The sequence below is a fragment of the Gopherus flavomarginatus genome, chromosome 1 (assembly GCF_025201925.1).
Source record: "Gopherus flavomarginatus isolate rGopFla2 chromosome 1, rGopFla2.mat.asm, whole genome shotgun sequence".
Classification (NCBI taxonomy): Eukaryota; Metazoa; Chordata; order Testudines; family Testudinidae; genus Gopherus; species Gopherus flavomarginatus.
The window spans coordinates 268,818,403-268,836,818 of record NC_066617.1 but is presented as its reverse complement, the minus strand read 5'-3'; the positions used below and the strand labels follow the sequence as shown (position 1 = coordinate 268,836,818).

Here is an 18,416-nt window from a genome sequence, read left to right as displayed (position 1 = left end):
CCTCGGTGTCAGCGTTTCAAAGACATTTTCTTTCATTCTTTTTTTCAAAGATAAAGGAAAATGTTGCTGATAAATGTTTTACGGTGGATTTTCGAAAGTGCTCAGTATTGGCCTAACTTTCCTCTCACTGATTTCAACTGGAATTTTATCATTGTCTTCAATGGGAGTAGAGTTAGACCAACACTGAGCATTCTTGAAAATCCAAAACTTCGTGTCAGACACTAATAAAATGCATAGTTGCTTCTTTTCTGGATACTTTTTTACACACACAGGAGCGCTAAGGACTCTTTAAAAGGCATGCTAGTGTTTAATAGATTTTAAGTTGACAGAATCTTTTTGCCAAAATACATCAAAATTCCTCAAGACCCATTAAAATAGTGTCTGCACATATATATTTGAATGATTACATCTGCAATCTGGGTTTGAGATTAATACATTCTCCTAGAGCAGTCACTTACTAGAATTACTGCTGTCATCCTTGGTTCCATCGAGAGTTCCATCGGGGTGCATTTGCAAGTAGTAGCCTTGCCTGCAATATAACCTGGTCACTATACCCTTGAGCTGGGGATCTGAAAGACAAACATATTTTGTCACTAGCTTCAAAACTTTTTCCAAAAGTTATCCCTATTTCTCTCATTGTAGAAGGAAGACTGCCTCAGTATGTAACAATATCTGTTGGAGATGAAGGAAGAAAATTTCTTCCATCAGAATTTTACTACACTAGTTTTATGTCCTCTTTTCTCCTGTGAACATTCTTCACGGTAATTAACAGAGATAAAAAATGCTGAACTACTGTATGAAAAACTCTAGTTTAAACTGCATTTGCCAGGACATAAGAGTTCTTCACTAGCAACAGCATTTAGGAGGAGAACTGAAAAACATTTTACCCAGTTAAATGTAAAAGGGGAATTTTAAAAGGATAAGTGCATTCTCCCTAAATTGGAATTTGGCTAGGACACCAGGCTTAACACCTCTACTTTCATGAGAATTACCACTGGATTAAGGACCACAGAGCTTCAGTTTTATGCTTTGTCTCAGAGATGGTGTCTCATCATCATCCATAAAACCTTGCTGGCAAATTAGTTCAATCCTTCAAGGGAAGAATGCCACCTTCCTGCAGTAGCTGAGTTTTCCTTAAATGTCTCTCAGCAAAATACATACCAGGCCCAACTCTGCCTAACAAATTAGATATGATTGGCTAGCAACCTGTGGGGATACAGCAATAATTTTGTGTTTTTGACATCAGATGAATAATTAGTAGGATGAATAGATGAAATCTTAAGGAATACAGATCTTGTTTTCATGCAAATACTCTTATTCAGGGCCAGATTGTGAACCCCTTACTCATACTGATGAACTATTACTCTCATGAGTATTCCCATTGACGTCAATAGGATTACTTGTAATATGAGTAAGGAGTTCAACAGCTTGGCCCTTAATGAACAAGGAGATTGGAATATGGAAAATAGTGGCATATAAACAGAATTATTCCTAAATAAAATGTTTACAAAGTTTCCCAAAAGGCGTCAGCTAGTACAGAAGGATCTACATAAATGAATAATTTGTCAGGTTTTTGCAATGTATTTGCTACTCATAAAATGTGCAAAAAGTCATTCTTTAAACAAACAGAACCATTTAAATTTACTTTTTCCATTTTACACTGTAACTGTAAATATTTCAGAGGCTTTTATCGTAAAGACTACAGTACAAAAATGTTCAAAGTATTATGAAATATAGGCAAATGTTCCACATATATGCCGTATTATAGTTAGTCTTGCAAACCCAGCTTTTCGTGAGTGACTCATAACTGGACCACTTGTATAAAGATTACTTATGTCAGCAAGGCTTGTTGAACCCTTACATAGGACTAGTTTGACAAGTCTTCTAAAAGTACTGGAGTATACTGTCTTCCTTGAACTACTATCTTAATCGACGTAATCTGGATACTGAAAAAACATTGTAATCACTCAAAAAAACCAAACCCACTGATCAGACTGGCACTACACATATGTAACAATTTTATTTTTGTGTTTCTAAATTGATAAGCTTAAAATTAATAAATCATTCCTGATACATATTAAAATTGCCAAAATTGCAAAGATCACTAAGAAAATATTTAAAGCTAACTTGTTTGACAAATTCTTGAAGCATTACAAGAGAAAGAAAAAAGGAGAAAATACGTTAGTAAAGACATAGGTAGTTATGTCTATGCTCATAGCTGAAATGAATGCAAATAAGCTTTCAACTAAATGGAAAAGGTACTATTTTAAATTTAAAAAATCACTGTCTCCTAAGAAGGCTCAATTAAAGTCAATCATTATCAGAAACTGTTTACATCTAATGCGCTGATTGACAAAGTTGAAATTTAGAGTAGACCATCAAAATTATACTTTAATCACCTTTTTAAAAGCAATTTTCTTAGCTACTTAAAAAAATAAACTTGACTTGTTTTTAAAAAGGAAAACAGTTGTATTGTTGGTCTTTTATTTTAAACTACCTCATTTTTTATTAGCTATACAAAATTACATGAGTGAAAATAATCTTGTGAGTGAACACAAGTTAAGCCAGAATTTTGGGGTGGGGGCTTGTGTGTCTTGGGCAATTCTTTTCCATTTAACATTTTCTTGCCAAGACTCAAATACTGCAAAGTAATGGCAATAAGGCAGGCCACATTCTATTAGTAGTCTAGACATTGCACGTATGTGCATTAGTAGGCTAGAAATGCGTGAGCTGCATGCATTGGGAATGCTTTCAGCTATCAAAGATGTATTCTAACCTGGCCAATTGTTATATGAGCATGACTCCTTCATTTCAAGTTTCATTTTAAAAATTATTGGAATTGATTTATATAAAACATATGCTTCCATTATGAAAAGTAAGTAGTTCTTAAAAGACAGAGAAAATAATAGAAGAAAAAGGATATAAAACTGTGTTACAATTGTCTGTACTATCAAAAAATCTCTCTTTTTAATTTTCCTTTTATCTCTACATTCTTACGACCCCCTTCTCCCATTCCCTTCATGCTCCACAAGCCTAGGTATCCTATTGAAAGTTTAGTTTCAATTTTCTTGTTGGAAAATTATGCTAAACAGCAATTTTCCCCTTGAAAATTTCAGTCTCAGCAAACCTCTTTTCCAGTAAGAAAACGACCAGCCCTAAATAGTAATATTCAGTACTTGTTTATTGTAACTCTCTACACCTTCAAAGCACTGTAGAAACATGGATTAATTAATTAGTTAAAGGAGTGCTCAAAATTGCTCAATGAATTAATAATGAGAAACAAAGCCTTTCATCTCTGTGTTATCAGCCCAGACCAAGTTATTGATATTTGAGGGGTGTGTGAAATGATTTGTTAATCTCAGTCTAGTTCACAACAAGCAAGTGTTCTCACAAAAACTATGAAAATTAGTCTCATGCATCTTTAGCAAAGAGATGTAGGGATGACAAGGCAAGGATGCTGAATCTTACCCTTGCAAATATATAGGTGGCCTTCCAGAACACAACTGAGACACATTGGCAGAGAAATCTACTATTTATTGCCTGTATTATAGCTGTTCTGTGGCTAAACGGACTTCATTCTCTAGGAGTTTCAATCTGGTACCTTCCACAAGCACTACAGTCATTCAAAGATATTAGAGGAAGCATAAGTCTGTTCAGCTTCAGAAAGTTTCAGAACCAGTCCATAAAGGCCTTACAGCATATACAATTTACTGTTTTATATTTTTTAAGCAGAAATAGTTTCCTAATAAGAATGGGATACAGAGTACCCCTAAAGGACTGACGTTTATTACCTGTGCACACTCACATGAGCTATGTCAGGGTTACAGAAGGTTATACTATATCCCAGTAATATGATAGGCATCAGCATTCATGGACTGCAGTGGCTACAATTCATATACTTCCAGTCCCCTCACTCCCCTGCTCTTTGCTCCTGCCTAAACTAAACACATACACAAAAAGAGTATCCACTGAGACCAACCACAAAGAAATACAGTCAATTAAACACACAAACCAAGAGGGTGAGGGTAGATGACCTTACCTCAATACCTCAATTACTGTAATTTTTATCATGTCCTGTGCTATTTCTTTTTCTTAAAGCCCTATTCCCTAGTGTCAGATCAGTAAGTGAGAATATCAGCTTACATTTAAATAAAAAAGTTTCTAGCCTTCACGACTGTGCAGAAAAACTTGAAAATATGAATCCTAACAGCTATACCAAAAAAAAGCCCCAGAGGACACATTTAAAATATCTATTTTTAAAAAATATGATTTTGGTGGCCTGTCTTATGATTTTTCAACACTTGCATTTGGTAACATTGTGACTCCCCCAACAAATGAGGGAATTATTTGGACTCTTCTTGGGCATCTGTTAGTTAAGTGCTGTTTCTGAAACTCAATGGCTTTTTAATTATTCAGCCACTTCATCTCAAAACTGTTACTTCTACCATGGCCCGTGTGACACCATAGGTGATTCTGCCACTTGGAGACTGTGTTTAATATTCTTCATTGTTAGTGATACTGATAGCAGCATTCTTGGGGTCCTCAAGAAAGAAAACGTGAATGTCCTCTTTGTTTTTTTCACGTCTTCTCTTCTTACAGCAGGGTTGACCATCAGGTGCCACAAATGTCAAACCCAGGCCACCAGGGCTGCCAAGTGGGAGCATTATTCTCTGTGCCACCGAGCTGCAAGGGCTAAAGAGAGAACTACCCTGGTGAGAAACTAAACTTGCTGACTCAGCAGGGTCAGATGACTAACAACAGGCTGCTGATTGGCTTCCTGTTTCTGTCCCATTTCTTGTCTGAGCAGCTAGTCACTAGGCATGTTCCTGCCCAGATTTCTGAGATCAGTTCCCTGTTTTCTCGCCTGGTTCCTGCTCCTCGTTCCTGATAACATGCCTCATCTCTGTTCCTTGTTCCTGCTGCCTGCTTCCTCACCCTAACCCCAAATACTGACTCTGGCTTTGACCCTTGGCATGACTTCTGACTCTTGCCCTGGCTTTGAACCCTGGTGTGACCACGACCCCAACTCTACTCCTGACACCAAACACTAAGGGTATGTCTAGACTACAGGATTATTCTGATTTTACAGAAACCGGTTTTGTAAAACAGATTGTATAAAGTCGAGTGCACGCGGCCACAATAAGCACATTAATTCGGTGGTGTGCGTCCACGTACCGAGGCTAGTGTCGATTTCTGGAGGGCTACACTATGGGTAGCTATCCCGTAGCTATCCCATAGTTCCCACAGTCTCCCCCGTCCATTGGAATTCTGGGTTGAGATCCCAATGCAAAAACAATGTCACAGGTGATTCTGGGTAAATGTCATCACTCAATCCTTCCTCCGGGAAAGGAACGGCAGACAATCATTTCGTGCCCTTTTTCACTTGATTGCCCGGGTAGATGCCATAGCATGGCAACCATGGAGCCCGTTTTGCCTTTTGTCACTGTCACCGTATGTGTACTGGATGCTGTTGACAGAGGCGGTACTGCAGTGCTACACAGCAGCATTCATTTGCCTTTGCAAGGTAGCAGAGATGTTTACCATCCCTATTGCACCATCTGCCATTGTAAATTGGCGATGAGATGATGGTTATCAGTCATTTTGCACCGTTTGCATTTGGAAATTGGCGATGACAGTTATCAATTCTTTTGTACCGTCTGCTGCTGTCATGAGTGCTCCTGGCTGACCTCGCTGAGGTCGGCCAGGGGTGCATGGACAAAAATGGGAATGACTCCCTGGGTCATTCCCTTCTTTATGTTTTGTCTAAAAATAGAGTCAGTCCTGCCTAGAATATGGGGCAAGTCTACTAGAGAACGAGAGAGCACAGCTGCTCCGAGTCAGAGCCCCAGAGATCCCGCCCCTCCTGGGCTACTGTGGCAATGTCCCCCTATTTGTGTGATGAAGTAATAAAGAATACAGGAATAAGAAACACTGCGTTTTTAGTGAGATAAAATGAGGGGGAGGCAGCCTTCAACTGCTATGATAGTCCAGGGAGTACAGAATCTTCTTTAGACGTGAAAAGGGGGGAGGGGGCAAATGGAGCTCAGCCTCCAGCTGCTATGATGAGGACAGTTACCAAGCCTTCTGTACCATCTGCCAGGAATTACCGGGAGTCATTCCCATTTTTACCCAGGTGCCACCGGCCGACCTCACCGAGGCCAGCCAGGAGCATTCACGGGCTCACGATGACGATGGATACCAGTCATTTTGCACCGACTGCCACCAGGAAGGGGATGCTGGTGTTCAGCACTGCAGCACCCCGTCTACCAGCAGCATGCAGTAGACATAGGATGACATTGAAAAAAGGCAAGAAACGATTTTTTTCCCTTTTCTTTCGGGGGGCGAAGAGTGTAAATTGAATACATAAACCCTGAAACACCCGGGAAAATGTTTTTGACCTTTCAGGTATTTTGGAGCTCAGCCAAGAATGCAAATGCTTTTCGGAGACTGCGGGATAGCTGGAGTCCTCAGTATCCCCTCCCTCCCTCCATGAGCATCCATTTGCTTCTTTGGCTTTCCGTTATGCTTGTTACGCAGCACTGTGCTGAGTCCCCGCTGTGGCCTCTGTCTATCATAGCCTGGAGATTTTTTCAAATGCTTTGTCATTTTGTCTTCTGTAACGGAGCTCAGATAGAACAGATTTGTATCCCCATACAGCAATCAGATCCAGTATCTTCCGTACGGTCCATGCTGGAGCTCTTTTTGGATTTGGGACTGCATCGCCACCTGTGCTGATCAGAGCTCCACGCTGGGCAAACAGGAAATGAAATTCAAAATTTCGCGGGGCTTTTCCTGTCTACCTGGCCAGTGCATCCGAGTTCAGATTGCTTTCCAGAGCAGTCACAATGGTGTTCTGTGGGATACCGCCCGGAGGCCAATACCGTTGAATTGTGGCCACACTAAACCTAATCCGACATGGCAATACTGATTTCAGCGCTATTCCCCTCGTCGCGAAGGAGCACAGAAATCGGTTCAAAGAGCCCTTTATATCGATATAAACGGCTTCGTTGTGTGGGCGGGTGCAAGGTTAAATCGGTTTAACGCTGCTAAATTCGGTTTAAACGTGTAGTGTAGACCAGGCCTAAATCAGATAGTGCACATTACAGGCCCTGACACTGTTAGAGTGCTTATGACATATTACATAGGTGGAGAGGGTGTAGCTTTTACTTCAGCAAGTTGCTAGCCACTTTTTGTTTGAAAGACTTATAGTAGGGGATGACTTTAGCATTCTTTTAATGTATTCTAGTTTCCTGGCACGTAGTTCTTAAACAACTTTAGGATTCACTGCTATAGGGTTAGGAAGCAGGCTAAATATTGGCACCAAAATTTTTATCTGTCTTTCTCGACATAGGTATCAGAACTGGTGATCCTAATAAAATAACGTAAAATGTGTGTGATATTCTAACCATGTTAAACCTGGATCCCTTTAACTCATTAGCTATTTTTTCAATTGAAATATTTGCCATTTGTACTGATTTATCCACTAACCATTCAGTTATACATAGAAAGGGCATGTCAGTCTGCTTGAACTACCGAACTGAGGTGCTGGTGAATTGCTCATCTTCTCATGAGTCTGTGATATCACACTGTGTTACTACATTGCTTTTCAAAATTTTGTGCAACAACTCAAATAAAAGGCAGAGTAGCAACTTCCAAATTAGAGGTAACCTTTCCTATAAAATTCAGATAGATCTGCACCAAATTTGGGCTAAGGATGATCAAGAACCTCAAAATTTTCAAGGTTCTTTTGCATTCTATTGCTAGCATTTCTTGCAGGTTTTGCTCTTGGAAACCGTATCTTTGATGGCAGCATTCATGCCTGTCCACAACAGAACATCTCAGTCTCTGTTCTTACACTTCTTAATACTCAGATGGACACTGTGGTAATAGTTCTTATCTCATGTTCTAAAATATCATGACATAAGATTCTTTGTAGAGAAACATATGCAACAATTACACCTCTAAGGCTCCCCCCCCCCCGTTTTTTTTAAATGTTCAGATGTGCCTGATTTTTTTTTCTCTTCACCATCTATCTAGAAAAAAGAACAGGAGCACTTGTGGCACCTTAGAGACTAACAAATTTATTTGAGCATAAGCTTTTGTGCAAATTAGATACCATTAACTCTGGCTTGAATAGAGACTGAGAATGGCTGAGTCATTACACTACTTGAATCTATTTCCTTATGATAACTATCCTTACACCTCTTGTCAACTGTCTGTAACTGACCATCTCGAGTCTCACTAGAGAAGTTTTTTCCTGCTGATAACAGGTCATCTTAATTAATTAGCCTCTTAGAGCTGATATGAGATCTTCTCTGTATGTATATATATACACTCTTCTTATACGTTCCATTCTATGCATCTGACGAAGTGGGCTGTAGCCCACGAAAGCTTATGCTGAAATGAATGTGTTAGTCTCTAAGGTGCCACAAGTACTCTTGTTCTTTTTACGGATACAGACTAACACGGCTGCTACTCTGAAATCTGCATCTATCTAGAATTACTCTTTCAAGCTGAGTCAGAAAGGGGCAGTACTTGACCTTTATTTCAAATGTTTCTTCCTGCATCTCATTGCTTTCACTTTTTATAGGCACTTTTGAAAGCATGTAGAACATAAGAAGCTCTTTACTGGGCCTCTCTCACACACTTATCACTTCTGCAATTTCATAATCATTTTCTGACATCTAGGCGGTACTATGCAAAATGATTTCTGTACTATGCCTTCTAACTGTTTATGGTCTGCTTCTGCCTTGACTGATTTCTGCACACACACATTAATCAAATCATTCACAGTTAAAACATTCTTGACAGTATTTGTTTTTTTCCAATCTGAACGTTGTTCTATTGTGTGTTAGTCAATGCTTTGGAAGCTTTTATCACTGGGTGCTCCTTTTGCAGAGGGACAGCTTGAAACCCATGTAAGCTTGCATTGACAAATTCTAGGATCTTTGCTAGTCTTTAAATATTTCAGTAGAGATGCTTCTGTGACAACTCTTTTTTTATTAAATTCCCCAAAGCTTTTATCTTGTCAAACATGCTACTGCCATTCTGTGCTGTAGTGAATGGCACACTAACATTATACTGTCTGTCATTATGAAGTTGGTCTTTTTTGGCCCAAATCAGCAGATTATCGGCAATTATTCCCATACCATCCAAACACTCAAAAATCCAGGATTTGATGCTTCGGTATGCATCAAGTGCTGAGACAATCCCAAACAAAAGTCTCTTTAAATATGCATCTATGCAAAGGGAAGTTCAAGATGCCGAGTTTTGCACTTTTTGTAGCCTTGGTGTTCATCTGTGACACAGAGTCACAGATGTGACACAGATGTAGTTTTCTACTTGTCATCAGCATCTCGTCAGGCCAGGCATATTCACTACACCTCACATTTTGGTATCATATTTATTTAAAAACTGGCATGTAACACATTGTTTCAAATCTAATAACACACTGGTGATGAATGTGAAATGTTTGTAACACCTCTACATAAAGGGGAAGGAAAACATGGTGGCAGACGCCTTGTCCAGGAAAGTGGGCACTGACCTGCTACCTCTGGGAAGCCAGTTGCTAGCCATCCTGCATCTTTGTAAGATGGGAGCAGTGTGACCTAATAGCATCCCAATGCAAAAGGGCCCACTAGTATAAGGAAATGAGTTACTGCTGGCCTGACCATTTCAGTGTACCCCAACTCCTTATAGTTATAATCTGTATCTAAAAGGTGTAATGCAATATGGCATTGAAAAACTAGTAACTCATTGATCATTACAAGGTGTATATCAAGAGTTATAGATATATATTGGGATGGTGACTAAATTGTGTTTAAATCAGGCATGGTGGGGGAAGTGGGTGGTGGTAAACAGATCTGCCCTAGAAAAAGGAATGTGAATTTGTTTCTCTGATCAGCCTGGTTGTCAGGCAAACCATGAAGAACCAGTTAGGTAAACAAAGTTATCAAGATAAAAAAAAAGCAGGGGAGGAGAGAGCTTTTAGAAGGGAAGAGAAACTTTATTTGGACTGTAAAGACAGAGGTTTGAACCTCAAGTGATAAGCAACTGAATCAACTGATTGTATACAATATTACTGTATTATAAAAATTTGTTGAGTGAGGTGTTCGATGAAAGCCTATGACACACTAGTGATTAATATAATAAAATGTAAGTTTTGAACATTATATAAGGAATTGGGGGTATTCACTGATATTAGGCTTACAGGGCTGTGACCAAACAAAGGGAGAAAATAGGTCTTTCCCAGACAGGAGAGAACATCACAGCTATCTGTCTCCAGTGACATTAAGCAAGTTGTGACCAGAAACAATGGAAGCTCCATTTACACAAAAATTAGCAGGGGGATGGGAAGCCCACAGCAAGGGAAGAACAGACTTCAGTTTCAGTTACAGCTGCTGTGGCAGTTGGGACTTTAAAAGCCAGAGGCAGAGCGACCAGGGGAGTGAAGCGGACAGGGGGTTGAAGACAGGGTAGTTTGAGAGGGAGTTTGACAGAGGGAGGCCTATGATGGTTAGGAAGACCCGCAACACCTGTGCCAGCACTGCTTCTGTCTCCTCCACCTGCGCCTGTAGTCAGACAGAGCACCTGAGCATGGATGCTTCTACTCAGATCCTGGTGTGGTTTTGCAGAGATTGTGATTTGCAATTCCCACTTACTGGGGGGACCAGCCAATGTGAAAGGTGCCGGCCGCCCTTCCCACAGCCTCCATTAGCCCGGAGTGGCGAACCGCAGCCAGTGGGAGCTGCGATTGGCCAAACCTGCGGATGCGGCAGGTAAACAAACTGGCCCAACCCACCAGGGTGCTTACCCTGAACAAGCGGCAGACTGGCTTTGAGAACCACTGGTCTAGAGTCATTGATGGCTTGAAAAAATACAGTTATTGGACTCAGGATATGAAAAAAGTCTGATCCATGGAGAACATCCAATACCAAAAAAGGAAGAAAATTTGTACTGCAGGAGTTAACTTGGTGACTATTGATCATCAGCCATTGCAGACAACAGCAGTTTTCAATAGACAGTCTGTCCATTACAGATAGCCCTGACCTGGAGAACGTGAACCGTGCACCCTCTGATAATCCAGACCCAACTAGAGTGATGTCTCCATGACTGAATATAGGACTTGAGTGGGCAGATTCATACAGAAATCTGCGTTCATGGCAGATTTCCTAGAAGTTACTGTCCAAATTCTTATTCAACTAGAAGTGATCAGTGAAGACAGAATCTCCACCAATAAATGGTGCTGTATATTTATATTATTTTTAAATTGTTGTCTTCTACGTTAGTATGTTGTTTTTATCTCATCTGGGGTGTTCAGCAGAAAATCTACTCCTGCCTGCTTGTCCTGGGGTTAGTATTTGGAATGGTCCGATAAATCCTTTGATTTCTGTTAGTAAGTGTTATACTACCCTTGCATTTTAAAGTCTAGACATGATCTCTCCAACTGTTCTGATGGGGTACTACTTGCATTTTATGGCCTTACTGAAATTTTTCAGTCTATTATTTAAACAATACTGTTAACCCAGTCAGCTGGTGTCTGAATTTGCTCAAGAACATCTAATTTTACCATCTGTTCATGTTCAGTTTTTACTGTGTGTGTCTTGGTGCTAACGGGACTTTATATAGTGTATGCATTTTTAGTGGGACACTGGTTTCTATATTGACATGATATATTATCTACTTAATGCACTCCAGGCCATTAAATATCTAAGCAAATTCTCTAAGAATATTTTTGTATCCTATTGAGAAGACAAGTTACACATCCATTGATGATTTGAATTTGCAAACTGTTCCTTCAAGCCAAGCTCACAAAAGATTTCCCATTCCACTGTTTTATATTCTTATGAGTAGTATCTGCCTTTATACAGACATGACAGTATTCCTGTGTTACATAGGTTCTTTTTGTACCTATTATATGAGACACTTATTTGTATATGCTTGCTTTGATTACGTTGCACTGGGCTCCAGTACTTATTGTGAAATCCACTTTTTGTTCATTTATTTCCACTGTCAGTGACTAATCTCTTGTACACCCTTACTCTGTAAACATTAAGAGACCCAACAAAGAACTGTATTGATGAGATGTATTTTGCTTTTGTATTCTTTTGCAATTTGTACAGAAAATGCCACACTTTTGCAAAATGGCTGTTTTTGTTGCATGCATGACATCAAACCCCTTGTGCTAACATCTTTGCATTTATGTGATGATTGCTTCCATATTTGTTTCGTATTGTGTCTTGTTACGCATTTCTAATTAGGTGCACTCCACTTCTTGTAAAACACTCATGTTGGCAAGCACAATTTTCATTAGCTAACTATTGTTTGAAAATCAAGGTTGCCCCTATCCAGCCACGATGTCCTTGCTTTCACCTGTCTATAAATTATACCACAAATAGTTTTGTTTCTAATTAATTCTGTCTGTTAATGGTTCAAATTCACATGATTTTACTTAATTAGACAGGTCTGTAAGCTAATGGTCAGTGGTGTAATTTCACAGCTAGTTTTTTTATTTAAAGATATGTGCAATTCTCACATTAATTCTTGCATGGATCAGTGTTCTTTAATTTTTGTTATTTAGTTTGTCTACCAGATTGCATACCTCTTTCTGTTCCTACTGGTCTGTATTTTAGTCCCTCAGTGCTCTGAGCTTGCCACATGCAGCACTCTGGTGGATTGTGTACTCGCTGATTTCTCTTCAATAGTACTAGCTTCCAGGATAATTTGCAACCTCTAGTAATCTATAGCAACCTCCTCCAGTTCTGTGTCATGTTCCCTTTCAGACTGTGGTTTTCAAGTACCTTTCTTTGCTCAATCATCACTTGTTCAGTACCTAACTTATTACGTCCCCATGTAATAAGAGAGTATGAGGCACAGGGATTCTGGGAAGAGTCTGGTCTTTATTTTCTGGCTCCAGTCAGCTGACACCGATCAAGGTTATATAAGAGATCCAACTATTATTTGGCAGAGGTCAGCATCTACTGACTCCAACAGCCCTGCTACAAGTTGTATTCACTTTGACCTTCCTCAAAATGCAATCACATGCATTGGTTTAACTCCTTCTTTTACAGTATAATTGTATAAATTGTATCAGCTTTACCATTCAGTTTTTAATTTTTGTTTGTTTTCTCTTTTATACACAGACAGAAAAGGTCTCCTGCAGATTGAATCTTGTTATCATAAACATATTCCATCTGTTTTTATGAGTTTCTGTCCATTGAAACACCTGTTGAATGTTCATTCATCTAAATTACCATTAATATAAAGCTATATAAAAATTCTAATAATACTAATAAAATATTTGGTGTTTCTCTTAAGACATAATGTGGTATCATTGTGCCCAGGACCCAAGCATCTTCATTGTTTTGCAGTACTTGCCACCTGGCTTGCTTTCAGTGAAAGAGTAGATTCAAATTTATTTCACTCACATCCAAAAAGTACTGAGACATCACAAGGTGACCGACTATTACCATCTACCTATATGTATAAAATTTGACTAATGTGCGATCTTTTGAATCAGTAAATGGCTTTTAAGAATAAGATTTTCTCTGGAGCTGTCACTGAAAATGGGAAGCACAATAGGATGGAAATACATGACCTTTTCAAATTTTAACTGCATACATTTCACATAATAGCTAACTGACTGAAGAATGAATTGAGTTGATTCTCTCTTCTCTGGAAAACTTCATTTTGAGAATAAAATGGTGAAATCTTTTGTATGTACAACCTAGATTATTTGTCTCCTTGCATATTGCACCACAAAGTAATGCTATATTTGAATTCAGTCCATATTTCTTTCACAATTTCCCTTAGAATTTTAATTTAGAAAGCACCTGAAAAAAAGCCATAGAAAATAAAGCATTCCAGATTATCAAAGCATGGCTCAATGGAAAAACAGCAGCAGCTTAATTTGCAATGCTAAGTATTAAGTTTTGAACCACAGCCAATTTTGTATTGTTGTATACAGGAAGCTTCTTCTATAATACAGAGTGGCAGGGGTCCTTAACTTGTTATTAAGTTCATTTACTTCTTGCCAGAATACATAAAAGCATATGAAATGAAATGAAGTATGTTCTTTCTGTTTAGATATTCAGCAGCATCACTCTGAAATGCCGCTGGAACATTCATAGAATGTAGTCCATTATAGTTACTCCTTTTCCTTGTTAATGTCAATTGCACAAAATATTGAAAGAAACCATTTTCATTACTTTTGAGAAATTTTACATTTACTTCTATTGACTAGCAAAAACAAGGCAGACAAACAGAAAAATTGCACTGTCAATGAACTGCCACAAAGGAAATTTTATCTGTTTCCAAAGTGATTAACTAGGAACTGCAATATATGTCACACACAGACACCATGCAGCAAATAGGCTCAAAATACATTTTTATTTGGTGACAGGTCAAAAGGCTTTACTGATCTCCCATGCAGCAAATTCCAGAAATCCAACAATAGTCTTCATTTCCTTTTGCCAATACCATATAAAAAGCAGTCACTCTAGAAGTATAGTAGAATTTACAAAATACTCACAAAAACATTATACCTCAAAGCTGTCTTTTACAATTAGTTGGGGTGTGTGAATTTAAAAACATAAAAAATAAATACATATTTGCCTACAGAACTACTGATCATATTGTTAGTCTATGGCTTTGTTTAATGAAACAGCATTTTTATCATTTGTTCAATTTTCACCTGAAGTCACAGTTCACACAAAAATAAACTGATGGGTATATACTTCTTTACACTTTTATTCTCTTGTCATAAAAAGTGTTTGATAATTTGAAAAGAAAAACAGAACTCAAAAGAAACATGTTTGCAAGGAATAAGAAAATTTATAAAACAGATTTCTGAATGCTTTTCATTTAGTGTAAAACATTGCCCTCTATAACGTTACAATATATATTCATATGTTACAGTAGCACGTGGTGTCTACAAAGCTTTTCTTTATACGTATCTGATAGAGAATGTATACTACATACGTGTGTAGGAATAATAACTTCAGAACATAATAAATATCGTGTGAGTATGATGAATACCCCCTCATCTGAGTATACAGTAATTTATGTGACATTATTTAACCATTATGTTTCTGCATAAATCCTGACTGCCTTCACATACGCAAATATATGGACACCCTCCAAATAGATAGATAGATCTATTTACAAAGACATACAATGATGGCAACTCCACACACCATTAAATACAAAGTGCATTTCAGCCCAATTCACGATGGAGTAGTATTCTCTGAGATCATGAAGGGGGCTCCAGAATACACTTTAGGGTAGGGGTCAGCAACCTCTGGCACGTGGCTTGCCAGGGTAAGCACCCTGGCAGGCCGGGTCAGTTTGTTTACCTGCCGCGTCAGCAGGTTCAGCCAATCGTGGCTCCCACTGGCCGCGGTTCGCTGTCCCAGGCCAATAGGGGCTGCAGGAAGTGGCGTGGGCGAGGGATGTGCTGGCTGTGGCTTCCTGCTGTCCCTATTGGCCTGGGACGGTGAACCACAGCCAGTGGGAGCTGCAATCAGCCGAACCTGCTGACACGGCAGGTAAACAAACCGGCCCAGCCCGCCCAGGTGCTTACCCTGGTGAGCAACATGCCAGAGATTACCAACCTCTGCTCTTGGGACACCAGGTTAATGTATAGTGGTAATTCAGTACCCCAAGGATTGTAAACATAGCCATGCTTGCCATTTTTATTATTTTGTTATTTGTTAAGAACCAATAATTTCCTTGGTGTGGAGTAAATCATGAAGACATGGTCCTGGCCCAAAGGACTTAGGTAAGCATTGTTAATATAAATTTATTTATGTTAAAGTGTAAAATAAACAATGAACTTAACATTTTAATTTAACAAACTATTTGAGCTGAAATAAAGGAGTACATTGGCATGAATTCATATGTAGGGAATGGCAATATTTGGGTTAGAAATAATTATATAGCATAGTCCTATAAGTAAGTGTAATATGTTAACATTTGTCATTCTTTCATGCTTTTTATTGCATTCCTTTGGTCTTTCTGAAAGGATTATAATTTTCATGTTAATCTCTGGATTTTCTGTAAGGAATGAAAGAAAAAAGAGATGGTATCAGGGATATAAGACTGGCAAAGGGCCTCTTGAAGTCCTCCACTAACTTTTTGGGGAATTAATAATCTAAGTTATGGCAGATCCTAAAGTCCTAAGAAATAGGTTACTTACTAATAATGGAATTAGGAGATCAAATCAGACTGACTGTATTTTAGTACTTCCAGTTCTTTGACATTTGCAAATGGGATGGCGGGATTACTTTTTTTTGGGGAGGGACGACAAACAAGGACGTAATTGGAGAGGTAACCGACTTTGATTTGTAATTTACTTTCTTACTGGTGATTGGTAGTGTGCATGTCCATTTGTGTACCTGGACAAGTTTTGGGGGGGAGGGGATGGGATGGATGGAGGAACACGATCAGAAGAATGTGCTGCTGTTTTGCTTTTGTAAGGCAAAGTCCTCCTTGAGCTCTCACTGGGGAGGGGAGGGATAGCTCAATGGTTTGAGCATTGGCCTACTAAACCCAAGGTTGCGAGTTCAGCCCTTGAGGGGGCCACTTAGTGATCTGGGCAAAGTCAGTACTTGGTCCTCCTAGTGAAGGCAGGGGGCTGGACTTGATGACCTTTCAGGGTCCCTTCCAGCTCTATGAGATAGGTACTGTGAAAAAGAAACAAAGCCCATCCACTCTCACTAAGGACTACAAATGCCTCATAAACAATGGTATCAAAAGATAGCTGACTAACCCAATTGCCATTGACCAAGGAGGTTGGAGACACCCAAATACTTTGTAAGTTTCCTTGCCAATACTTTTTACACAACCTAAACAAAAAATGGAAGATTAGCACATGGATTTTGATTGTCGCTGTCAGGAAATATATTTTGAACAATGGCTGCACTCTTACCACTTTCAAAGCAAATGACACTCTGTCTTCCTTAAAGGAGATTTCCTCTTGTATACCATATAATAGCAGATGTTGGGGCCTTGCAGGATGGCTTCCAGGTACAGAAATCCGTGATGCAGAGTCTGGGTTTATTCTTAGTGCAACTTGTTCATTCTGCACTCAGTATTGTCAACCCCAACAGTTCAAAAACCTTAAGTCTCACTCCCTGCACAACAAACTTTTTTTTATATAATAAATTTTGGGTTCTTTTCCATTGCTTTCTAGTTTCTGAGGTTTCTTAGGGTTCACTTGGGACCTATTTTCAAGTTTTTCTTTGCAACCACAATAGCTGAAAACTTCTTTGTATATAAGAGCAGAGATTTTCATGTGATCACTTGACTCCAAGAGTTGGGGCTTTAAGAAAGCCATAAAATATTGAGAGAGACTCATGATAAAATTCTAAACATTGGCAACACTGGCACACCTGTCCTTAGAACAGCGATGGTCACAAACCACACACAGGTAGCCCCCTCTTTCAGGCATCTTAGTCTAAGCATCAGTGCAATTCTGTCTCAAGAACTGGCTCTAGTAAGAGAAATCAATGCAGAGAACTATATCCCTTACTGCTATCTACTACTTTTCACACACAAAAAATTAACAACAACAAAAAAACCCACCACCACCACATTTATCTGAAGACTAAAAACTTGCTCTTATGCTAAGAAAAAGATTATGTGTAACAGTGCCATCTGGTAACCAGAATTTTCTTCATGACTAGAAGGACTCACATCAGGAACAGTGTGGAAACAGTCCAGGCTGATTACACTGTAAACCACATGGAGCAAATTCTCTCATTGAAATTTTATGAATTTTATAGTGGAGGCACAGCCATATAAGGGGGGGAAAATCTCAAATTCTTTATAATGCAAATGACCAGCCTCAGACCCTGGCTTCCACTACAAGTGCAATAACTGTCTTCCCTTGAATGTTATCTGTAAAGTAGGATGACTTGTGAAGATGAAACTAGGAGATACAGTACCTGGGGGTCACTTTACACACAGTGAAAGACAAGAGATTATAAAAGCTTATCAATCCATCAACAGAGCAATCTGTCAAAAATAACAGTCTACTTCAGAGACCTCTGGAAGCATGTAGGTTCTGTTAGTCCCTGCGAATAGACCACAAAAACAGGTCTCATTGCCATGACAGGAAAGATGGACATCAACTTCAAGAGGTAATGACTGGTCCAGAACAGAAGAACAACATCTAACCCTTCAATCTCTAGTTATAGTCACCAAGCGCAATCAGCACAGTGCCTCCAATGCCACAGCAGCGAGGAACTTATCAGCTCATTCAGAGATTTCGCAGAGCAGTGAGTCGATCTGAACATCAATACCAGTTCCAACTTTACTTTGTCCCTGGATTCACATAACATATTGACACATAATATCGGGTCTAATTTTTGGCCAGATCTCTTAGACTTCAAATCAGATGTAAACAGCAGAGCACA

At 39.1% G+C, this 18,416-nt stretch overlaps 1 protein-coding gene across 2 annotated transcripts in view; it reads right to left on the bottom strand.

Annotated features, from left to right (window-relative positions):
• The window catches only part of FGF14 (fibroblast growth factor 14), a 674,793-nt gene that overhangs the window by 151,568 nt on the left and 504,809 nt on the right, over nt 1–18,416 (bottom strand). For both annotated transcript variants that reach the window (XM_050951487.1, XM_050951495.1), the window contains exon 2: nt 459–569. In XM_050951487.1, coding sequence (XP_050807444.1) covers nt 459–569 — 111 coding nt within the window. The remainder of the gene's footprint in view (nt 1–458; nt 570–18,416) is intronic.